The 26,154-nt window shown below is 35.9% G+C and overlaps 1 protein-coding gene across 4 annotated transcripts in view; it reads right to left on the minus strand.

Annotated features, from left to right (window-relative positions):
• NEK1 (NIMA related kinase 1) overlaps positions 1 to 26,154 on the minus strand; it is a 139,173-nt gene that overhangs the window by 50,166 nt on the left and 62,853 nt on the right. For 2 of the 4 annotated variants that reach the window (XM_037526422.2, XM_037526421.2), the window contains exons 11-17: positions 25,131 to 25,282; positions 18,010 to 18,069; positions 17,707 to 17,766; positions 17,576 to 17,623; positions 17,374 to 17,448; positions 10,330 to 10,487; positions 6,537 to 6,639 (exon numbers count right to left, since the gene is read on the minus strand). In XM_037526422.2, the coding sequence (XP_037382319.1) occupies positions 6,537 to 6,639; positions 10,330 to 10,487; positions 17,374 to 17,448; positions 17,576 to 17,623; positions 17,707 to 17,766; positions 18,010 to 18,069; positions 25,131 to 25,282 (656 nt within the window). Of the gene's footprint in view, positions 1 to 3,443; positions 3,963 to 6,536; positions 6,640 to 10,329; positions 10,488 to 17,373; positions 17,449 to 17,575; positions 17,624 to 17,706; positions 17,767 to 18,009; positions 18,070 to 25,130; positions 25,283 to 26,154 lie in introns of those variants that run through there. The other 2 variants (XM_037526424.2, XM_037526423.2) reach the window with 2 other exon arrangements.

Below are 26,154 nucleotides of genomic sequence, written 5' to 3' on the forward strand. Positions count from 1 at the left end.
TGCATCATCAATTTTTTATAAAATTCTGAAGTTTTTCAATTACATTATTAAATAGGAAAAAATACACAAACAAGAAATATTCCTGTACATATGTGCCAGAGACATGTATAAGACTGTTCAGTGCAAAACTAAAACCAACCTAAAACTCTCTATCAGGAGAATAACTGTAATATATTCACATAATGCTATATCAGATATAGTTGATTACATACATGAATACACCTTACAAAAACAAAGTTGAATGAAAAAAAAAAGTAAATCCTAATCTATAAACAACGCAAATTTTATAGTGCTCAAAAATAATATATTGTTAGGGACATTATATATGTGGGAAAAGGAATTTTAAAAAAATCTATAGGAAAGATAAACCCCAAATACAGGATATCTGTCACCTCTGGGAAAAGACAGAGGATTGGGTTAGAAGAGGAATTGGCAAAATACAGGTTATGGGACAAATCTAGTCTGCCATGTGTTTTTGAATGGTTCATAATGTAAGAAAAGTGTTTTTTTTTACATATTTAAGTGGTGGAAAAAATGAAAAGAACATCTCATGAACATATTAAAATTATATAAAATTCAAATTTTGTTGTCCATTAAGTTTACTGGAACTCAGTCACTTACTCATTTACACATTGTCTATGCTTGCTTTTGTCCTAGGGTACAGAGTTAGACATGATGATAAAAATCTCATGGGTTACAAAGTCAGTTTGCCAATTCCAGAGGATTAATTCTTAGATAAAAATTAATCTTAACTATAGAGATTCATTTATAAAGGGATTTTTTTAAATTATTAGAAAACACATATCAGGTTTAAGAGCTGAACCTGTCAGAATCTCTCTTTTTTCAATCCATTAGCAAAATGGAGATTTTATGACTGGTTATTATAGTATAAACCACAGTGTAAATGCATATACATTTTCAAACTGTACAAACAAATCATAAATATTAATATTTTTCAGTGGGAAAATACTTATGTTGATGTTTGTTCTTTAAGAGTCAAGGTTATTATTATAAACATCCATCATTGTACTGTGCTGTAAGTGCAGTTACAAAGTTGAATTGAGAAGCCAAAGTTGTCATAGCCCAAAAATATGTATTAATGACCACTATAAAATTAGTCCGTCATCCCCACTTAACATCAGTTTCTACTCAACATTTATCACAATTGTATTAGATGTGTATTATTTTGTCAGATATTTACATTATTCAGTAATATGGAGACAATATAATGCAGTACTAATACAAGCTGACTAACAAAGGAAATTAAAAATTTTGCCAAATCAATGTCTATAATGTGAAGTTAGTGTGAATACTAAATGAAGAAATCAAAAACTTCTTGTAAACTAACATTCTATATATATTAGTAATAATTATTTCTATAGTGAATCATCATCCCCTTTATAGCTCGGAAATCAATTCAATGATACTGAAAACACAGTTTTCTTTCCTCCTTGATCTCGCATACTCCCCAAGCAATAAGACAGTAAAAGGTATCATTAATAATCTTCCAAGAAGACAAAGGAGATGGGATTTCATGTAAACACTCAAAAGAGCACTTTAAGGGAGATGCAAACAATATGGTATTGCTGAAGATTAACAGATGAAGAACCAAAAAGTGGCAAGAAAGTCAAAAGAACAAAGCTTTGTGTTAAGCTGAAGAGTTCTTAATTTATCATCTAAGCAATAAAAAAAATTACAGAAAAGTTTTAAGCAGATAATATTTTCAACTATGCTTTAGAAAGATCACATTGACAGCTTAAGCAATAGATGCACTAGAAGTAAAGATATGAAAAGGCCAACAAGAAATAAGGAGCCCAACGAGGTCAAAATAAAAAGGAGATGGGAACCAGATATTCAGAAAGCAAAAAATATGAGAGTTGGTCAGTAGACTGGATGTGAGTACAGTGAAACAGTGACAGAGAGAAGGTACTAAAAGATGACTTGAATTGTCAGTAAATCAAACAAAAACCTCAGTTATCTTTTATGGTTCTTCTCTATAGTAAGATGGGTAATACAGGAAAAACAGTGGGTATGAAGATTATAAAGATGAATTTAGATAAGTACTTGCCATCCTTCCTCTGTAATGAATACAACCACAAAACCTGGATGATAAGGCCTCTGGTCGGTAAATAGCAGCAAGCAAATTAAGAATGCCGGAATGCAGAGTACCAAACATGTGGTCATGATATGGTATCCTCTATCACAATCCTAACTTGGCTGAAAGCTGGAACCGAGTATTCCGGTGATAACAGAGAGAGAAAAGAATCCTCTAGTTTGGGCTCAAAAATTTCAGGAGAAAGGAGGAATTTCCCATTTTTCCCTCTCTCCTTTTGTCCTTCCTCTCATGCCCATTTCCCAGGGACTATCACTGCTGTGGGAGTAGTAAAGACAGCCAGGAGCTTAGAGTAACAAAAAACTTTCAAGAAGGGATACTTCAGTCTCCCGTGACGCTAAGCCTTCAAAATACAGAGACAAAATCTATCAGCTCTTTCTCTCTCTATCCTCAGAGTGCTCAGCACCAGAGAACAAAATCCCTGGTATGTAAGGTTATAGCCATAAGACTAAAGGGTGGAGCCCAGGGAATGGGTAAGTAATGAGTTAACGGCAGACTGGGAGAGCTCAGGAAATGACCCCAGTATGTGGACAGAATCATGTTTTGCATACCCAAGAATTTGAGCACTGAACTAACAGATTTCAACCTAGGCCCCAGAGAGATGACAGCAGATGGTGTACACGTGGGCCACTCTGAAGAGGCACCACAGAACTCTGACAAAAGTAGCTTGAACTACAACACATGGAAGAGAGACAGGAACTTAGAGTCTGGGCCTGACAGGTGAACCGCCTGATAAAACAAATAACCAACAATTTCTTTTTACAATGGTACATTGTCTTACAGTTACAAGATTGATTTAAACTAAAACTGTCTTTAAATCATGAGATGAAAGTATAGTTTTTCCTAAATTTCTTCTTTTTTATAGGCAATGTTAATAGGTCATATTGAGGGATAAGTCTTTCCATTGTATTCGTTAGTCATCCTACAATGGGAATGAGGAGTTTTTCCTTTGACTTTCCACTTGGTTTAAAGTCAAGAGAGAAACTGAAGACAAAGATTATCTTCTTGGCAGTTTAGTCTGTTTAGTCTCAGTTCTGATTTCCAGCCTTCTCGTGCTGTTCCTACTGTCTAGATTAGTCTACTATTTTAAATAAGAGGCACACATTTTTACTTTGAGAATATTGTGATCATTCTGCTTCAGTGTTCACTGCTTCTCTTAAATTTCTCCCTCTTAAGAAAAATTGCTTATAAAAATGATCTTGTTTTATAAATTATGTATCTTGATAGCAGTATCATTTTTTTATTAAATATATGGGAAAATAAGTATATACAAAGAAGATAAAGGTGTAAAAAATTTCCATTAATTAGGTACAATTAATTACTTATCTGTAACTATTTACATGAATAGTTGTAATTCTTAAAATCTCCAGGATTCATTTCAGGTTTGTATTTAATTGACAAGGTATTTTTTCCTCAAGTTTATTTAGTGAGATTTGCATGTTTTCCCATGTATTTACCTTTCCACTTGACATTTTGAAATGAGGGAAAGAATCACTTTTACTTTGAAATTATCTTCCATTTTTAAAATGTCACCTTTGTTTTTGGTTTCTGGATATTCAATGATAATTTATTGGGTTAAATAGTCAAGATACACTGATGTTTGAAAGGACAACTTCATTTCAAATCTATAAGCACCAAGAATATTTCAACTCTCATAATATTGTATGGGTTATGAATGAATTTATTTCAATATTTGCTTAATAATAAGTATAAAGCTCAAAAGAAACATATATTATACTGATATCATCACTTAAGCACTCTAAAAGCAAAGTTTTCTCTGGCTGGTTGTAGAAGTGGAGTCAGGAATCTGAAGCATGACAGGGATTGATGACCAGGAAGTTTTCTGCTGCTGAGGTAAAATGACAAAGACCTGAGAAATAATCTTTCATAGTTGAGAGTGGTTCACAGTCAAATACTATTCAACAGAGACTTTAGTCCTACAGTAGCAATGAAGTGAGGCCTACCAACATCTTAAGGCCCTGGAACAGCAAAGATCATCTTGGCTTAAATGAGCCTCCAAGTGAAGTTACAGTTAATTGTCATCTTGGCTTCAGCCTTAGGAAACTATGAGTAGAAGACTCAGTTAAAACAAACCAGATTCTTCACCCACAGAAACTGTGAGTAATAAATATGTTATGCTTTAAGGTACTACATGTATGGTAATTTGTTACACAACATTAGAAAACTAATACAGAGAGGCAATTTTTTAAAATTTATATTTAATTTTTTTTTACATGATTGTTAATTTTTGGACAGCATTTGATTTCTCCCCTCAGGTGTAGTCCCCACAGTTTTACCGCCATTGCACTCATCACTGATACATCATCATGGTCCCCTGTATTCTTCCCTTTCTGTTTTGAGCTCTCACCTTCCCTCTTCTCCCTTGCTGTATGCCCAGATATAGGGTCGGCGTCCAGAGGCAAATTTGAAATAGTATTACTACCTCATAGTAGAGAAGTTCTAACTTAGAACTTAATGTCTATGAGACCTCTTACCTTTCCCACAGTTAACATCAGCTCTCACTTTTATTCAGTTTCATATTACTAGTGTGTATATTTTTGTCTAAATTAGACTGTAAACTACAGACAAACTATGATAAACACTAAAAATAAGATTTTTTAATAACAATAGTCTTTTCAGAGAAATGAGAACATAAGAGTAAGGAGGTTTAGGGGAAAACTAATTAGAATTGATGGGCATGAAAATTCAAATTTCTAAAATTAAAAGCAACTCAATAAAGGGCCTGAAAAGCAGAGCAGACAAAAGAATATGTTAGAGAGTAGAAATTTAGGCCTAAGAATTTTTTCACACATAGTCAAAAGGAAGAAAGAGATAAAAAGGATGAAAGAAATATAGGAAAAAGGACATTTGATATATAGGTTCCAAGTTTACCCATTTAATACCAGTTCCTTCAGGAAAAAAAGGAGAAGCAGCAATATTTGAAGAAATGTTAATTAAGAATGTCCCATAACCAAAGATAAGTACTTATATTGAGATCTTCCAGTTAGAGTATGAGTTGGGTCAATAAAAAAAAACCTGAGAAATATTCAAGTGAAATTTCAGAACATTAATAGAAAAATGGTCATGAATGCTTTCAAAGAAAAAATATCCCATAAAAATGAAAATGATCCAGAACATAATCACATGAATATCTCATTATCAACAAAAAAGGTGGAAGACAATATTTAAAATTAGTGATGTCTTTATCCAGACAAATTATCATTAGTGACTCTCACTTGCAGCCCTGATGAAGTAACAGGGACCAGATCTACCTTCCTACTTTACAACTAGAAGTCTGGACAAAATATAAAAAATAATGGTTTTTAAACACTGGACAATAGGCAGCACAACACCGTGTGAGAGCAGGGAAACAAGTGAGATAAGCTCAATAATAAGCCAACGGGTTACACTGTAAGAGTTTTCAATCCACAGTACACAGAGCAGTCTCCCCGAGTTCAGGCAATAGCAGTTATAGCTTAGGAAATTGAAGATCACTAAAATTTTCAGGAAGAATTACCAGATAAAAGAGTTACAGAGAGAGAGAGAGAGAACACTGAAGATCTACAGAGAAAGAGAATACTGGAGATCTAAAAAAGGGTTTCCTTTGAGTCTCCTGCAGAGTGGCAATTAGAATCATGTCAACAAGTTTTTACTAGTTAAAATTATTTAAAACAAAAGCAAACCCGTAACAAACCCTTGACATCTGAAATGCAAAACTGAGGCAGCTAGAAAGAGGGTGGTGGGGTGGGACCAGGCCCAGTGCAACAAGTGGAAGACTACTGGGGTACTGGTGGCAGGTAGGCATGGTATAGAAACATACCCTTGTAGAGGTTTGAGCCTATACCCAACCCCCAAAGCAGATACAATCATGTAAACCAAGTTTACCTCAATAAACATAATTGGGAAAAAACTGAAAATAAAACTAACTTCCTATTTATATTCTTTACATACATATATACCTCCTTACAAAACTATAAACTCCTGGAGGGTATAGCCAATACATCATTCACATATTTATCCTACATGTTGCAAAGGCTTTATTAACATCTGTTGAATAAAAGAATGAGTGAACATAGCATAGCTCCCCCCAAAAACCCAAAAGCAGTAATATTTGGAGAAACACAGCAATGTAAGAACTCACTTAATATAAACAATAAAGTTGTTATACCTACCTTCATTCTCTTTAATGGAAGGATACAACTATGAACTAACTTCCTATAAACCTAAGCAAAACCAGAATTTTACCCTGGTTGTAAAAGCTATAGCAGAAGAGGGGTTAAAGAAGACATAGTACAACTTTACACTTTGTAAATACTTAGAGCAAATATTTGAAAAAGATTATAATTCTTTTCATTTATACCTACCTTATTCCACACCTTCACCTGAATATCAATATGTTCAATATCTTTAAAAAAAATCATACCATATGTCCTTCAGCTCGAGCTTTATTCTGCAGTGCTTCCCGTTTTCGCTGTAGAAACTCTTCCACTTGTTTAGCTCTTTCCACAGCTATCTGTCCTTTTTGCCTGAGTATTATAGAGAAGTAGGAAAGTCAGAAATTCTGAACACTATATATTCCACAAAGTTAAAAATTATACATATTCTAAATATTTTGTGAGAGAATGTGAAATAACTTGACACAAAATAAAACCTTCCTCTTAATGAATAAGCTACCCATAAATTAGTATCTTCTACCTAAACCACATCCTTAACTATTTTATTTATTTATTTTTAAAAAAGATTTTATTTATTTATTTATACAAGCACTGGGTACAGAAGCGTGGAAGGGTAAGAGAATTCACCAGGGCCAGAGCGGAGAACAGAACACACAGACTGACGAAATACACTGCTGAGGGGAGCAGCAGCAGGCACGGCAGGAGAGGTCTGCGCGCCATGTGGGACCCTCGCCCTGAGGCCAGGGATAGAACCAGCACTGCAGAGGCTGCGGGCAGCTTCGCGGCCCAGCACTCAACTGCTGCGCCACCAGGGGAGGCCCTCTTAACTATTTTAAATAGCAGTGAATTCCAAACAACTACTCCAAATCTAAGGTTTTCCTTAGATTTATTTAACCTGTTTCTACGTATAGATAAATAAAACTAAAATGCTGTACTTAAATAAGAATCTCAAAAGTTAAATTTATTTCTGAACTCTGTTCAAAACATCTAAGAACCTTCTTTAATCAGTACTGAAATGAAATCAAAGCAGTTTAGTAGCAATTTCAAAAATGAACTAAAAGAATGAAAAGCTTATTTCTATAAGTTTTGAAAGAGACAGTAGAAAGTGTTCTCTGAAATCCTTTAATATCATAATCATTAAAAGTAGTATGGATAGGGCCTCCCCGGTGGCGCAGCGGTTGAGCGCTGGGTTGCGAAGCTGCCCGCGGCCTCGGAGGCGCCGGTTCAATCCCCAGCTGCTCCCCGGCCACCGGAGGAGGGTCCCACATGGCGCGCAGACCTCTCCTGCCGCCCGCTGCTCCCCTCAGCAGTGTACTTTGGTCCTTCTGCCTGCTCTGCTCCCGGCTCTAGCTCTGGTGAATTCTCTCACCCTCCCGCACTTCTGACTGTACCCAGTGCATGTATAAACAAAAACAAACAAACAAATAAATAAATAAATAAAACATGCCTCTATAAAAAAAAAAAAAGTAGTATGGATAGGTTAGGGGAAAAGTTAAAAGCACAGTTATTTGCTTTAAACTTCTGCAATTGTATGTATGTATCTTGCTCTAACAATTATTAAGAGAATGCAAAATGTTAAGCTTAGACTCTATTGATAAGTATTTCTCGAACATCTAATATATATTGTACCTGTACCATGCTAAGCATAGGAGATATAAAAACAAGTAAAACTCAACCCAGAAATGAGAGAACTCATAGCATAGTATCAACTGCAGAAAAATCTGGAGGTGAGGAAGAAAGATGAGCAAGTTATTGGCTGTGCTTCTACTTGGACTTTGGCTACTGAGGTACACAAACTTCCTGTTACAGCTTCTCTTTATGATCATAACTAAGTTATGTTTTGAAAAATACATCAACTAGTAGTGCATTTTCTCTGTCTTAGTAGATTATCGGAACATTTTTTTCAAAGCCTCCCCTCCCTTCAAAAGGAGGATGTCACTCAAAGGTTATGATTTAAAAATGATCAAAATATTAACCAGCATCCTCTGAATACAATTCTTTATCCAGTAAATAATCCAACTAACAATCTTATTTCTTCACCTTATTTACACTGAGACATCCTGGCAACAATATAATACTAAAATTTATATACTCTATCAGGTGTCTAAGTAATTTTTCACAATGCCTCTTGGTCAAAAGATAAACCTAATAGTTTCATTTATTAAATAGTTGAGTCCAAACTGCTTAACAGAAGTAGTCTGCACTTTTCCAACAAATGTTGTATTTCCCTCAAAACTGTAGAATAACTGTGATGGTTCCTCAGCACACAAGCAAAGCTATAGTTCTTAAAAACTGCAGTTCTAGGGGCCTCCCTGGTGTCGCAAGGGGTTAAGCACTGCACTATGAAGCAATCCACAGACTCTGTAGCATGAGTTCGATCCCCAGCCAGGGTGCAACCCACATGGCGAGGCAGACCTCTCCTGTCTCATCTGCTGCTCCCCTCAGCAGTTTGTTACAGTCTACCTGTTTTGCTCCCCACTCTGTCTCTGGTGGATCCTCTCACCCTATGCATCTCTGGCCTGTGCCCCAGCTCTTGTATGCATAAATAAATAAATAAATCTTTAAAAAAAAAAAAAAAACTGCAGTTCTAGCCTATAACCAAGAAAGAAAGATTATGTTTGACATGATTCAGTCCTCGTGAATTTATACAGCATCAGTGATTACTGTTTCCTTTTAAGGTGTCTCTTGACCCTATTTTAAGCCTAGCCTGGCATCAAAATGAAAACAATTAGTCTCTAGCTATAGAATTTGATTTTTGAAAATTATATGATACTTGCTGATCTTCCATTTTCTACCAAGTCCTCAGATAACATCAAAATAAATTCAACAAGTATATCTGAAAGGTTCATTGAGTTTGGTTATCATGTTTAATTTTTAAAGTACCCAATATTTTAAAATTCTATACCCATCTAAATCAAGAGCTTTTCAGTCTGCTCATTAGTAGTATCTCAAGAAGCTGAGAAATATTTGTAAGAGTGTTTAGGGAGTAGACCTCTACAGTCACATCATCAAAAATATGCCTATGTGTGAGTCTGTAACCATCCTTTCTCAAAAATGAAAAGAATCTACCAACGAGCTTAATACTTCAGGCTACCATGTATAAGTAGTAATGTTAATTGACCTGAATTATCTCTGCTCAACTATATTTTTTATAACTGGGTTGATCATAAAGATTTTTATGACATTTGAAAGTATTCTCCTTCCAATGATAAGGAAAAGGCAATGTAAATTAACTTTCACAAATTGTTATCTAATGTTTCTTAGCCAGTATGTTTTATATATGAAATAGAAATGTCTACTATGCATACTTAATAAAAATGAAACTATGTAAATTAAAACAATATAAATTAAAACTACCACATTAAATTCATTGGAAAGAAAAGGAAGAAAAATGAATAGGATCACAGAGAAACATAATTCATAGATGACTGTAAAAACAAAGAAAAGCAACAAAGAAAAGTGGGGTTCCAATTGATGAGGAAAAGGAAAACAAAAAAGAATGCTTTCAAGTTTTACATAAAGTATGATTCCATTTAAATATATTATGATTTAAACCATATGTTGCTTGAAAGTTATCACATGTTCCTTTAAATCCTGTGTTTAGCCTATAATACATAAACAAACTACAAAAATTAGGTTGAAGAGGTACATGTTCACCAGATGTAATCATGGGCCAAACTGCACCTAAAAAAATTACTACAGTCAGAAGGCAAAAAATATTCTATGTAATAAAAGAAGAAAACATCCACGAAGTGTAGACACTAAGCTACACATAAGACAAACTACACACAAGGGTGAATTTGTAGATCATCACAGTCCAACCTGTTTGCACCAGCTTGTTTAGAAACAGCCTTCAATCTTTCTAAAGTTTTTCTAATAGCATCAGCAGCAGCAAAATGGTGATGACCTGCAGCCCCACTAGGGAATCCTGGATGTACTCCAGGTGGAATTCCTCTGAAGATATGTATGTACAATAACTTTCATGACCTTCTCTGAAGCAAAGCATAAGCAACTTCTACAGAACACAGAACACAGCCATACCTTTCTGAAAGCCTTTGGCCATGGAGTTCTTTCCATTTAGCTTCATTATCTTCTGCTCTTTGCCGCTGCATTTGATCAAAAATAGCATGATAATGTTCATACTGTCCTCGAGAAGAAAAAGATGGAGCTACAGCGCCTCCACTGCCAAAAAAGGGAGCCTAGGGATTAAACAAAGAACTTCACATGTTTATCTTATAAGGCCTAAAAGGCCTTTGCTACCTTCAAAAGAAAAAAAGTAAATTTCAACTCTTGACTTTTAAAAAATATTATGTAATTTGAACATATTAATAAACATACAGCCTAATGCAATACTGCCCTACTTTGTTATAACCATGAACAATCAAAAAATAATATTTTGTTACTTACAGTATAATTTAACCTAACAAAAATAGCAAATGTCATCAAATTCATGTAAATATGAAAAATCTGGCCTTAACAAGTTTTGAAGTTTCTAGAATACATTTCATATCATCCATTCTATTAAGTTTAAATATGTAGAGTTTATAAAGAAAAGCAGATTGATTTTGTAATACTCAAAATTATATTTAACAAAAACATTTGTATATGGCATTGAATATACTCCCAAATCTATAAATCAAAAAGAAATTAAGATACAAACACCTTGGGCCTCACCGGTGGCGCAAGGGGTTAAGCACCGTACTATGAAGCAATCCGCAGCCTTTGTAGCACGAGTTCGATCCCCAGCCTTGCCAGGAAGCAACCCACAGGGCGCAGCAGACCTCTCCTGTCTCACCTGCTGCTCCCCTCAGCAGTGTATTTCAGTCAATCTGCCTGTTCTGTTCCCCATTCCGTCTCTGGTGCATTCTCTCATCCCCACCCTCCCACCCCCCGCATCTCTGGCCTGTACCCCAGCTCTTGTATGCATAAATAAATCTTTAAAAAAAAAAAAAACAGCATTAAAACATATTCAATGTACAGATAAGAGAAGCAAAACATCCTAGTGATCCTTTACAAAGTTTACAAAGTTAGGGAAACAAAGCTGAAACCCAGAAAAACATTTCATGCCTGTGGCAAACTAATGGTAACAGGCATTAGTAGGTAAGTACTGAGCAAATTCACAAAACAGAAAATAATTATTAGAAGTAAAAAATCCTAAAAAAAAAAGTCAGGAGAAATATAATGCTCAATTAAGTCTTAAAAACAATATAACAAAGAGAGATGAAATGACTACATATGAGCCAAGAAATGAAAATAAAAATAAGCAATACATGTATATATTTGAGTGTTGGCAGTAAGAGGGAGGAAGCATAGAGACAAACACAGGCATACTTGGAGATGTTGTGGATAAGGTTCCAAATCATTGCAATAACGCAAATATTGCAATAAAAACTACACACATGAAATTTTGGTTTCCCTGTGCACATAAAAGTTATGCTACACTATTCTATAGGATATTCAGTGTGCAATAGCATTATGTTTAAAAACACAGTATATATACCTTAATTAAAAAATATTTTATGGGGCCTCCCTGGTGGCACAAGAGGTTAAGCACAGCACTGTGAAGCTATCCTCTGTAGCCTCTGCAGCAGGAATTCTATCCCCAGCCACCCAGGGAGCTACACACATGGCGCAGCAGACCTCTCCTGCCTCGCCTGCTGCTCCTCTCAGCAGTGTATTTCACTCAGTATGCCTGTTCTGTTCCTCATTCTGCCTCTGGTGAATCCTCTTACCCCCCGCACCTCTGGCCTGTACCCCAGTTCTTGTATGCATAAAAAAATAAATCTTAAAAAATATTTTTTAAAATTTAATTAAAAAAAATGTTTATGGCCAGAAAATGCTGTTTCCATTATCTGAACTGTTGGAAAGTGGTACTGACAGACTTGCTCAACACAGGGCTATCAAAAACCTTCAGCTGTATGTACAAAGTACAATCAAGTAAGGCACAATGAATGAGGTACGCTTGTACAATTAGAAGGAAGGCAAGCATTAAGCTTAGTCATGAAAGGTTGGCATAGGGCCTCCCTGGTGGCGCAGGTGGTTGAGCGCCACACTGTGAAGCTGTCGGCAGCCTCTGGAGCGCAGGTTCGATCCTGGCCGGCTGGCGAGAATCCCACATGGCAAGCAGAAGCAGACCTCTCCTGTCTTGCCCGCTGCTCCCCTCAGCGGTGTATTGCAGTCAGTCTGCCTGTTCTGTTCCCTGCTCTGTCTCCGGTGAATCCTCTCAACCTCCTGCGCATCTGGCCTGTACCCCAGTTCTTGTATAAAAATAAATACATCTTTAAAAAAAATAAAAGGTTGGTATAGTTAACTACTATCAGGCACGGGTGTTTGAATTCATATAATAACAGAAAAGAATTTATCAACTTTCTAGCAGAAGTAGCAACAGGTTTTAAAAAGGTCTATAAGTTGGGCCTCCCCGGTGGCGCAGCGATTGAGAGCTGGGTTGCGAAGCTGCCCGCAGACTCTGCAGCGCCGGTTCGATCCCCGGCTGCTCCCCGGCCACCGGAGGAGGGGCCCACATGGCGCGCAGACCTCTCCTGCCGCCCGCTGCTCCCCTCAGCAGTGTACTTCGGTCCTTCTGCCTGCTCTGCTCCCTGCTCTGGCTATGGTGAATTCTCTCACCCTCCCGTGCTTCTGACTGTACCCAGTGCTTGTATGTATGTATAAGTAAACAAACAAATAAATAAATATTAAAAAAAAAATAAAAAGGTCTATAAGTCAAAGTATGCATGATAAGCAGAAATGAGAGAACAAAGAGGAATTAATTAGAATCACTTCACACTAAACCCAGTCCAGGAATCCTAAAAGAGAGGTAACCAAGGAAAAAGATAATGCTGAGGGAGTTGTAGATTCTCTGCAGGCATGACAGATGAAGGATAGAGGAAAAGACATAGGGATCAACCACAGAGACACAGTAACTCAAATGCACGGAGAACTCAGAAAATAGAGATGTCAGAAAAGAGCAATAGTTAAAAGTAATAAGGGGATAATGCTATCAATGGAAGAATTGAAGAGGCAATCAATAACCTCAAATGCAGAGGTCAATTGCAATGAAAATAAGGCAGATTTATACACTAAAAAAAAGTTGAGTCTTTTTTTTCTTTCTTTTCTTTTTATTTTTGGTGGAGTGATGAGAACAGAAGCCACAATACTGAGAGTGAAGGAGGAAAAGCTTCCAAGTAATAAGTCTTAAAAAGGGCCTCCCCGGTGGCACAGTGGTTGAGCACGGGGTTGCAAAGCTGCCTGCAGTCTCTGCAGCGCGGGTTCGATCCCCGGCTGCTCCCTGGCCACCGGAGGAGGGTCCCACGCAGACCTCTCCTGCCGCCCGCTGCTCCCCACAGCAGTGTACTTCGGTCCTTCTGCCTGCGCTGCTCCCTGCTCTGGCTCTGGTGAATTATCTCACCCTCCCACGCTTCTGACTGTACCCAGTGCTTGCATAAATAAATAAATAAATAAATCTTTAAAAAAAAAAAAAAAAAGAATGAAAAAATGTTAAAAAAAAAATAAGTCTTAAAGAGAAGACTGGCTACAAGTAAAGATACAAAGAAAAATATTAGAATCAAATAGAAGAAACTTCAGTGGACCCAGTGAGAAAGAACGTGTTACACTCTTGATACAGTAAGTTGTACAGGAATAGAAGACAGTCTATTATCTTTTTAACTCAGTTCACAATGATACAGATAAATATGTTTAAATAGCAAGAGAACAAAGTTGCTAGAAAAAGAGACAATAACTACCTTCCATTTAGGCGCCTCCATTACAGTTCTCACACATATCTTCAAAATGTGCATCTCAACAAGAATCAGAACCAGAATTCTGGTAGAAGTGGTGACATCTCCTCTGCGGCTGGTTACTCTTTTAACTTAGTCCATAGCTACAGTATCATCTTAACTGCATTCCAGTACTCTAATGTTTCTCTTTAGCAAAAACAGAATCCCTGAAGATTCCTATACTCAAAATAATGCCCCAAGAAAAATTATACAATATTGAAGCAATATAAATTTGTAAAAAATGACTTTATTTAAAATTTTGAGAAGAGGCTAATGAGTTCTGACAAATATACACAATAGTATAATCGCCACAACCAAAAGCATATCCTTTCCCCTAAAGTTCCCTCGTGTTCTTCGCAGTTAGTGCTCTTTCACTCCAGCAACTCCTGAAATGTTGCCATATAGGCTGTATTTGCCTTTTCCCTCATTTCATATTAATGGAATCACACAATATTTATGCCATGTCTGGCTTCTTTCACTCACTATGTTATTTACATTCATGTTGTTGCATGTGTAAACAGACTAGTCCTTTTTACTGTTAAATAATATCCCAATATATTCTCAAACAACAGGTGTGCCTCCTGCATATTATGATCACCATAAGATCAAAATATATATGTGGAATATTTGATAATTTTTCTAAAAACAAACACTCATAAGAGATACATCAAAAAGGAAGGCAAAAAAAAAAAGTCCCAGGGCCTCCCCGGTGGTGCAGCGGTTGAGCGCTGGGTCTGCAGCCTCTGCAACGCCGGTTCGATCCCCGGCCGCCGGGCGAGGGTCCCACATGGCGTGCAGACCTCTCCTGCCTCCCGCTGCTCCCCTCAGCAGTGTACTCCGGTCCTTCTGCCTGCTCTGCTCCCCACTCTGGCTCTGGTGAATTCTCTCACCCTCCCGCACTTCTGACTATACCCAGTGCTTCTATAAATAAATAAATAAATCTTTAAAAAAAAAAAAAAAAAAAGTCCCAGATTTTATAGATGCTAAATAATCAAAGGTAGTTGGTTATTTATACTGTGATTTAATGTCTTATTATTGAGAGATTTAATAATAGCATTAATTTAAAAATACTTCCCTTAGTGTTTAGTTTTTGTTTTATCTTTATTTTGGGGAGCTCCTTGATTTGATTCACATTTCACTGAATCTTCAGGCCCTTATCAACTATACAGATATCAAACAGCCGAAGAAATTAAATATTTCAATTCCATGGGAATAAGTATAACTAATAAAGAATTTGCTTTAAGTGATGAAAAATAAATTATTATATTTTATTAATCCTCAAAGAAATCATTGTAGAAGTTTACTAAATGATGTAGGGATTTATTAAGCATATGTTCTTAACACTGTTAGAAAACTGTCTCAATTTGTTATCAAACATTCATTAAAATGGACTTTAGGATTAAATACAACTTAAGACATCACAGAAAAAGAGATATTTTATAACATAGGAGATATATGCAAAAAGAGAAGAAAATAATCAAATTCTCAATGCTAATTCTGGACTTAATATAAAATGCTTGACAAGATCTAGGGGTCTACACTTTAATTGGTAAGTATTTATTTTCCAATCAGATAAGATTAGGGATCAGTTACTTTAGAATAGGCCAAATTCTATTTGAGTCATTCCTTATGAAGTAGTAAGTTTACTAATAGTGAAGTACAATATAGAAACAGTAAAATATAATTTTATTCTGCAAATATTATTTTTTTATTGAGGTAATACTGGTATACAACAGTATATATGATTAGGTATAGGTTCATATTCCTTCAAATTTTAAAAAAGAATTGTAGTACTCGAAACTATATACACCTATATTAATTAAGAATTGAAAAAAGAGACTTGATAAATTACTGATAGGTGAGAACATGAAAAATTTATGCATCTGAAGAGACTCAAATACTAAGAAAGTCAGGACAGAATAAAACATCTACATTAAACAAAGTAAACATCTATTCAAATAATAATTTTTTGGGTAAATAAAAAAGAATGGTAATCAACTTGACAAATATCTATCAGACACCTAAAGGGTCAGGGGAAGTCAGTTTAAAGACAAGATGATTAATATTTGCTTGGATGATACAAATTAAAATTATAATACAGCAGAATAATAGTGTATTCAATCTGTTGTGTGTAACAAATTACCACAAACATAGCAGCTTAAAACACTATCCATTTATTATTTGGAGTTTCCCTGGCCCAAGAGTCTGGGCATGGTTAGCTGGGTCCCTTGCTTAAGATCTTACCAGGTAGAAATCAAAGTGTCAGCCATGGCTGCAATTCTCATCTGAAGCTCAGGATCCTCTTGACAGAATTTGTTTCCTGTGGTTGTTTCCCTAAATCACCACTTTTTTGCTAGTTGTTAATCAAACACCACTATTAACTCCTAGAAGCCACCTATATATATATACTTCCTTCCCACCTGAATATGTGCTTTTTTCCAGGTCAGCAGAAGCATGTCTGATTTTCTTCTCACCTTCCAAGTTCCTATGAAGGAGTCTTATAAAATGTTAACTTAGTCAGTCAGTCATCAAATCTAATCAAGGGAGCTGCTGCTGTGACACCCTACTAAAGGTTCCACCCATACTCAAGGGGAAGGAATAATAATACAAGATATATACAGCAGGTGTCCAAAATTTTAGGAACCATTTTAGAATTCAGCCTAAAATAGATACATAAAGGATGCTACAAGAACAAAGAAGAAATGCAAGATTCAAATAGATTGAAGAAAGAAAAGGAAGTCAACAAATGAGCCCTTGACAGCAAAGCTCCAAGCACTATTCATGGAAATTTTCTTTTTTTTTTTTTAATGACAAAAATAGAAGCTCAGAAAAGCTAAGTAAAATCCCCCAGCTTAAGGGCCTCCCTGGTGGTGCAAGGGGTTAAGACGCAACCTATGAATCTGTCTGCAGCCTCTGCAGCATGACTTCGATCCCCCGGCTGGCCAGGGAGCAACCCACATGGCGAGGCACCTGCTGCTCCCCTCAGCAGTATATTTCAGTCAGTCTGCCTGTTCTGCTCCCCACTCTATCTCTGGTGAATCTTCTCACCCCCTGCATCTCTGGCCTGAACACACTCTTGTATGCATAAATAAATAAATCTTCAAAAAAAAAGGTCACATATTAACTATTAATACAGGTTATGTATAATACATGCAAGAAAACAAAGATTTCATAAAAGATGTTGAAAAATTCTAAGTAAAAATTAAATGCAAGCAAACAAAGAAGAAAGCAATTACATACATTTTAAAAAGCCAGGTGAAATTGGAGGGAAAAACACCACTAGTCTAACAATATGTTTGTGTTAAATGCCTACCTTTACTTCACCACTTCCACCTGCACTTAGCACATTTCTCCATCCTTGTTCTCTGGCCCTATTAATTTTCTCCAGCTTGTGGGGAAAAGAAACAACAAAACACCATTTCAAGTATTTCATATAGAACACAGGAAGTACAATTATAATAAAATGGAAATCAGCATATTCCTTAAAAAAGTATATGGAAAAGGCATTTTCTTACTCTTTCCTTTTCGTATCTTTTCATCTGTTCAGGCTTCATTAAACTCATCTGTAACAATTTTAAACACAAACTTCTTAGCATTCTTGAAATTTACCTATAATTCAGCAAGGGAAATAAAAGCAAAACATTACCTGATCCTTTTGCTTCTTTTCTTTTTCAAAAATTTCCAACCGTCTCTTTGGTGCTGCTTCCTTAAATTAAAGAATATTTTTATAAATAAATACCTGCTACTTTCTAATTTCAACAGGAAAGTTAGTACACCAACGGTAGGCATATGCCCAGGGAAGTTTAGGAAGGAAAAAAAAAATACTAGGTTAGATGTAATTGAAAGAAATAAGGAGGAATTGTTTGGAGGTTTTATATTAGAAGTTTTGTTTCTTTTTCTGTGATTATTTTTGCAAAGCTTTAAAATAAGCAGACAGATGTCTTTATACCTCAAACATTTTCCTCCTTTCTTCTCCAGGATTCACTTTCTTCACTGGAATTTGATGGGCCTGGACAAAAAGTAAAACTATAAATTAGATAAGGATTTTAGGGTACCCATGTGAAAATTTCAAATTCATTGAAATTTAAAATAAAAAAAGTAAATTCAATATTGCCATAATTTCTTTCAAAATAGATTACCTCTAAGCCGGCCCCGCGGCCACCACAAGACGGAGCCCAGAGGGGATCCAGCCACCGCCCAGGCAGACCGTGGTGGGGAGTGACCCCCACTGATGCCTCTTGAGACAGGGAGGGTCCTACCCGGACCTCACCGAAACTGTGTGGAACTGAAAAAGGTCTGTCTCCGCAGTCAGAGGTGAGCTGAAAGCCTGTAGGAGCCGAGCCCCCGTGTCTGCAGTGAGATGGAGCCCAGAGGGGAATCCAGCCACTGCCAGGGCTGACTGCCCCCCAGCCGTGCCATCTTTACGACAGGGAGGGCCAAGTCGGGACCTCACCAAAAGTATCAGAGCCTCTGACATCCCAGAAGGAGCCAAAGAGATGCCAGCCAATACCAGTGACACTGTCCCAACGCATAGGACAAATCAGAAAACAAGCAACAGAGAGAAGAAAAACTACAAGCAACCAAGCAAAGCAGAAAATCAACCACAAGACTGAAACAGCAGTGACTTGGAAAAACTTCTGAGCCTTCCCGATAGAGAATTTAAAGTCGCCATGATTAAAAAACTGAAAGAAGTAGAAAATGATATGGGAAAAATAATCAACAATCATAAGAATGAAATTGAGGCCTTAATGAGGGAAGTGAAAGAAATGCAGATCAAAGGATTAATGGAGGAGCTAAAAACTCTGGGAAAAGCAGTGAAAGCAGAATAGATGAAATGGAAGAACGAATAAGCACTCTCACAGACATGGAAATAAAAAGAACCAAAACACAGAAAAGGTAAGAGAAGTATGACAGAAAATGAAGAAAGACTTTGGGAACTATCTGACTCCATGAGGAAAGGAAATATAAGTTATAGGGATCCCAGAAGGAGAGGAGAGAGACACAGGAACAGAGAAAATACTCAAGGAAATAACTGAAGAGAACTTCCCAAACATGAAGGAGGAGCTGAAAATAGACATACAAGAACTTCCATGATGAAAGGAAAAATACAGCAAGACACATAACAGTAAATCTCCCAAGAATCCAAGACAAGGAAAAATAACGAAGCTGACAAGGGGGAAGAAAGAGATAACATACAAAGGAAACCAATCAGGCTGACATCAGACTCCTTCAAAGAACCACCACTGGCAAGGAGAGAGTGGATGGACATAGTCAACAAACTCCAAGCCAACAAATGCCAATCAAGAATACTTTATCCTGGGCCTCCCCTGGTGGCGCAGCAGTTGAGCGCTGGGCTATGAGGCTGCCCACAGCCTCTGCAGCGCTGGTTCGTTCCCCGGCCACCTGCAGGGTCCCACAAAAAAAAAAAAAAAAAAAGAGAATACTTTATCCTGCAAAGCTTTCCTTCCTCTATGAAGAAAGAATAAGGATCTTCCCAGACAAACAGAAACTCCTGAATTTCATCATGACTAAACCCCCACTCCAAAAAATACTATAAGAAGTCCTAAAACTGGATCCAACAGAGGGATGAATAAGAACAAAACAGACAAAAAGTAAAACCACAGAAAAGACAAAAAGGCAAATACAGACGCTAACAATCAACATTAACTGTAAATGTAAACGGACTAAACAGGAATTTAGAAAACCTACATAAGGGACCAGGAAAAAGACTAATTATAATAAAGTAAAAATCAAAATCAACAAGCAACTGTATACCAGAGACACACTACAGGGGGGTAGAAGAAGAAGGGAATAGGATCAAAACAAGGGGCGTGGGAATTGTATGGGGACTATAACCAAGATGAAAATGCATACGTTGTGCAAAAATGAAAAATGATGTAAAAAAACTCCAAAAAAACAAAATAGATTACCTCTAAAATGAAAGACCCAGTATAATGCTTGAAATGCTATTTGTTAATCAAAGAGAAACATTCAATTCAATGAAATTATAGAAAAGGATTCTTCTCCAGTCATCAACTAAAAATTTGTGTTCTCAAGTATAGATGTTAATTTTAAGTTTTCTAATATTATGAAAATAAATGTTATTTAGAAAATCAAACATTGAAGAGATAAATTTTTCTAAAAAATAGTTAACTACACAATATATACTCACTAAATCAAATTTGAACAATTGTAAAAAGTTAGTCTACTTCACTTCCCACCTGCACACGTAAGCACAGAAATATCTTCTTGAGTATCATTAAAGACATAGTTCTATGAACTTAAATACACACATAACTATATATACATAGAATATAAGCTTTTCATGTTTCTTACATAAATGTAATAATGTTTTATTATATTCAGAAATGATTTTTATGTTCACAATGTGCCCTGACATTTCCACAATGTGGTAATAAGCAAGTAACAATATTCCATACCAAGAATTTAATTAATTTATTTAATCGTTCCTCTGGAACAGTTGCAAATTTTTCTTTCTCTATATACTGTAAATAACTTCCATGTACAGACATCTTTGTACCGTATGCAAGTCTTTCAGAAGGGCAATACTTTTAGACAGAGAATTAGAGTAAAAATAAAAAAATTCTAACGCTGAGAAAAACTATCCTTCCAAGAGGCTGCATCAAATTATGGTCTCATCAAAGTACTCATTTTCCCAAATCTCACAAATATTGGGTATTATCATTTCAAGATACTAATAATATCTTGAATTTCTGCTTCTTGGAAAGGCTAAGAATATGTTCCAGTACATTAGACATGTATATTTTCTCTTTTATATACTAATTATCTAATTTGGGGGGTATTTCAATTTTAGTAGCTTTTTGTAAATTATGGAAAATAAGACCACATCTATTATAGATATTGCAAATATTTTTCCCATTCTGTCTTTAAATTGCTTACTATATATTTCACTGTACAGAAATTCGTAACTTATATATAGTTAAATCTGCCAGTCTATTCCTTTATGATATATATTGTTTTATTAAGGAAGGCAACTGACCTCATTATTATATTTACTCTGCCACTTAGTTTAATTTTTATATTTAGATCTTTATAAAAGAACAAGTTTACAATGAGATTTTTGAATATTTATAGTTAGGATTTTTATTTTTAGATCTGGAATAAGTTTTTGTTCATGGAAGAAGAAGAACCTAATTTTTCTTCCTCTAGAAAATCCAATTATTTTGTAACCATTTACTGGCTGGTTTATCTTTCCCCTCATTGGCTTGAAATGCCTCTATTATTCATGTAGTAAATTCACATACACGTATTGGTCAGTTTCTGGAATTCTCTGTCTACTACACTTCTCCATCTTCATTTTTCCTTTTTCCTTTTTTTTTTTTTTTACAGTGATACAAAGTAAATTAGCAGAAAGATATAGAAATAGAATATTGCAACACTTGGAAGCCTTCCATTGCCTGACAGATTTTTTTAATTAAATTTTGTTGATTAGTAAGATCTGTATTTAAAAAAAGTAAGATATATACACACACATATATATATTAAAATTTTGTTGATTTACTACTGATTCACAATACCACATAAGTTTTGGGAGTAGTTTCACAATTCAACATAAATACACATCTTACTACACATAACACCAAAGTTATAGTGCCATTTGCAACTTCAAAACAGGTAAGAGAGCTCTGGGGACACTATTACAGAAACACAAGGAGGAAAAATATACAATTGTAGATAATGCTCTTCATAGTATTACAAACACACTTAACATTTCAAAATATGTTCTATGTATACAAAATAGAAACTAGTAAAGAATGTTACCCAGGAGCTTTGTAAAAAATATATAGTCCCTTGGGCCTCCCTGGTGGCACAGCGGTTGAACGCTGGGTTGCGAAGCTGCCCGCAGCCTCTGCAGTGCTGGTTCGATTCCCGGCTGCTCCCCGGCCACGGGAGGAGGGCCCCACATGGAGCGCAGACCTCTCCTGGTGCCTGCTGCTCCCCTCAGCAGTGTACTTCGGTCCTTCTGCCTGCTCTGCTCCCCGCTCTGGCTCTGGTGAATTCTCTCACCCTCCCGCGCTTCTGACTGTACCCAGTGCTTGTATAAATAAATAAATAAATCTTTAAAAAAATATATATATATAGTCCCTTCATACAAAGGAGTATTTGGCAATGAAAAGGAATGAAGTCTGGGTACATGTACAACTTGGATACAAAATACAAGGTTGAAAGCATTATGCTAAGTAAAGCAGTCACAAAAGACCACATATTGTATGATTCCATTTATATGAAATGGACCAAACAAGTAAATCTCTATATGGACACAAGTAGATTACTGAACTTCAAGACTATAGGGGTGGGGGAAGAATGGAGACTACTAACAGGAAAAGGACTTCTTTTGGGGGTGATGAAAATGTTCTAAAGTTGACTGTGGTGATGACTGTACAACTTTGTGAATACATTAAATACTATTTAATTCCAAACTTTAAATGGGTGAATTTTATAGTATGTGACTATCTCAAAAAGCTGTTTTTTCCAAAAAATGTTAGAGTTATTGAATAATAATTTCTGGACATAAAGCCCTGCATTATATATTTTGACAACTTCCACAGGTTATATGGACCAGCTTTAAACAGCTGCTAAATAGATTACAAAATAATGTGAAACAAGACAAGAATGTTTAACTAAGATACCTCTCAGGTAAGTTAAATGAAGTAAAATTTACACTTATCTTTCTATGTTCCATATTGCTTTACATATAAGATTCTCAAGGTATTTGTGAAATAAAAAATACCAAGCTGCACCTGTGGGATAACACAGGTTATTTTTAGAACACTATTTCTACACATTAGAGAAAAAGAGAAAATATCAATACTAAGAAAAATGTTCTGTTTTCTATTTCTTTTTCAAAATTTCAGGGGGTGGTATGCCAAGTACTGAAACATATTCATGGAGCTCCCTCTGGTGGCTTAATTATCAACCACTCCTTTGTTTAAGTAGAGTCCTTTAAAAAAAAATTACAGAACTGGAGCAAACCAACCTTTTAAGAAATATAAATATTTTAATGTATGCTTGACATATAAAAACATTTTGATAATAATACATATTATATTGTATTTTTGCAGCTGAAAATGACAAATAGTTATAGATTTCCTTATAAATTTCTTATGATTGACTTCTTTAACTTAGCATAATGCTTTCAAGATTGAAAACTGAAAATTTCCAAAGTCGTCATGAATTTGAATATAAAAGATGATTTTCTGGGAAAAAAAAAAAAAAGGGCCTCCCTAGTGGTGCAAGGGGTTTAAGCACTGCACTTGAAGCAATCTGCAGCCTCTGTAGCACGAGTTCTATTCCCAGCCGGCCAGGGAGAAACCCACATGGCGAGGCAGACCTCTCCTGTCTCTCCCGCTGCTCCCCTCAGCATTGTCTTTCAGTCAGTCTGCCTGTTCTGTTCCCCGCTCTGTCTCTGGTGAATCCTCTCACCCTCCCACGCATCTGGTCTGTACCTTGGTTCTTATATAAAAAATAAATAAATCTTTAAAAAAAATTTTTAAAAAATAAGGGTGGTCAGGACTAAAGTGGTGATAGAAACAATAAATAGTCAATTATGACTCCAAAAGTTTTTAAGAACAAATGGAAGGGTGAAGTTTTCATTTACTGAAATAAAGAAGATCAATTTGAGAAAAAGGTAGAATCAGGAGTTGAGTTTTGAGATGCCTATTAGAAGTTCAGTTACAGATGTTGACAGATATGCGTCTGTACTTTAGAAAAGGAGTCCAGGCTGGAGATATAAATTTGTTGCCGTTTACAAATGCTATTGTAGAGTACGATACATGAAGAGAGAAATCAAAGGACCAAATTCTTGAGTGTTTCAGCATTTGGAGGTCAGGGACATTAAGAGGAGCTTGCAAAGAAGACTGAGAAAAACTATTACTCAAGTAGGAAGAAAATCTGAAGAATGTAACACTCTGACCTCAAGTAAAAAATACGTTTTATGAAGGAGGAGTAATCAAGTAACAGATTTTAACCAAACTGACTATAATTCCTACTGTGAAGTTTATCTTTCAGCAGTGTATGCACAAACATAAGCCGAAGCAGGCATGTATGTATATGTGTATGCATATACCTAGGCATGCAGCCATTACCACTGACATTAAGGAAAAAGTCAAATTCCTATAATGAACACTGTATTCTTGAACATGACATGTAAATGCCACAGGCCTTAATTTTTTTCATCTGAAATATGATAGATTACACCACATGATAACATTCCTTCCAGTATCATGGTATTGATATATCTGACTGTGGATTCTCAAATACAAAAATTTCTCATATTTTTATCAATTATATCATAGATATTAACTTTTTTTTGCATACAATGAAATGGCTCTACCCAGATTGTTCAAAAGTGATTTTATTTACAACATTACTTTCTTTGTGCCCCAATTACCTTATGTAATATATCTACTAGATGTTTCTCTATGACTTCTATAAGACTTCTTAGTTTTAGAATATGGTGTGGCGAGAACAGCAATGTTCTTAGTAACTTAATAAAAACCATCCTAGGACTGTCAGGGTGACTGAATTGAATTTGTTACTGTTAGGGGGAAAAGGATATCCTAAAGCTAATTTCATACAGGCTTTGTGGACTCCACCCCCACCCCAGGCCAAAGCCAAAGACCATCTCCAAATCCCATCACCACCAAAGGGAAGGTAGCTGGGACCTGAGGGTGGGGTTAAGCAGCCAGGTTGATACAAAAGGCAGACACGTGGGCTTTGAGGGACCCCCCATTTTGGCTCTCCACCAGCTCGCAGAGTCTGGCCAGCTGTGAGAGTGACTTTGGGTTTCCAGGTCGTCGGATTGGGTAGGACGCATTAAAGACTTTATTTCCCTATTTTCTCCCTAAGTTGTACATTTTCCTTTTCCCTTGTAAATAAACCTTTTATTAACCTTTTGTGTGTGCCTGTAGTGGAGTATTAATAAGTCCCTTGTAAGTGCGCAGGTGAGGACCCACAGCCAGGAACCCGTTCAATATCGGGGCTGCCCTATAACATTACTAAAACACAGTTTGTATATGGTCATCATACCTGTTTATGTTTTTGGAGTGGTTTCTTTTCATGTAACTTTTTATCTCCATGTTTCTTATTTATTAAAGATACTCCATACTTAGCAGCAGGCTTTGTAATTTTCTGAGCAGATCCAACAGAAGCCACACTTAGTCCTGAAGCTGGTCTTTTAGCTACATGAAAAGAGACAAAGAATTTTTTCCAGAATTCTTTATAATAAAACTTTCAAAACTCTCCAAGATAGCAGTTTTTTCAATTTCACAATCACCGACAGCATTTAACGTGAAACTTTTCATTAAACATTCACTCCAGAACACAGGCTTTCATAACTATTTTACACTTATACCACTTTTTGAAAGAAATCATGCTGCTCTAAAATTCTGAAATTTCTCATACTAAAAAAAGGACACCCCTTAAATTGAATGTGGGTAAATGCACATATATGGAAATATAATAAAGAACACTGAATTGTAGACTTTAAGCAGGTAAACTGAATGGTATATAAATTATATCTCAAAATAGTTTTTAAAAATAAATTTTTATTTATTTATTTATTTATTTTTTGGTGAGGTCATTTTATTTCACAATCTGTCAGAATTTTGTTTTTTTTTAAATATTTTATTTTATATAATTCTTATATCATTTTTCATCTTTACACAATGTATGTATTTTCATTATGGTTATATTCCCCATACAATTGCACCCCCCCCTTATTTTGACTCTAGTCCTTCCTCTCCTCACCCCTCCCACAACCAATAGTTCTTTATACCATAGTTCTCCACCGTTAAAAAATAAATTTTTAAAAGAATATTTCACGGAGAAAATACAGATGAAACACTACATGACATACACCTCAGTAACATCTTTAAAGACATATCACCCAAAGCAAAGATAGAGAAGAAAGGGATAAACAGATGGGACTACATCAAAAGAGACATTAACCAAAACAAAGAGACACCCAACTGATTGGGAGAAAATTTTGCACACAATAGTAATGATAAGGGACTGATCACAAAGATCTACTAAGAGCTGACTAAACTCAGCA

This window comes from Talpa occidentalis, unplaced genomic scaffold (genome assembly GCF_014898055.3).
Source record: "Talpa occidentalis isolate TD23 unplaced genomic scaffold, MPIMG_talOcc4v2.1 talOcc4.4, whole genome shotgun sequence".
Lineage (NCBI taxonomy): Eukaryota > Metazoa > Chordata > Mammalia > Eulipotyphla > Talpidae > Talpa > Talpa occidentalis.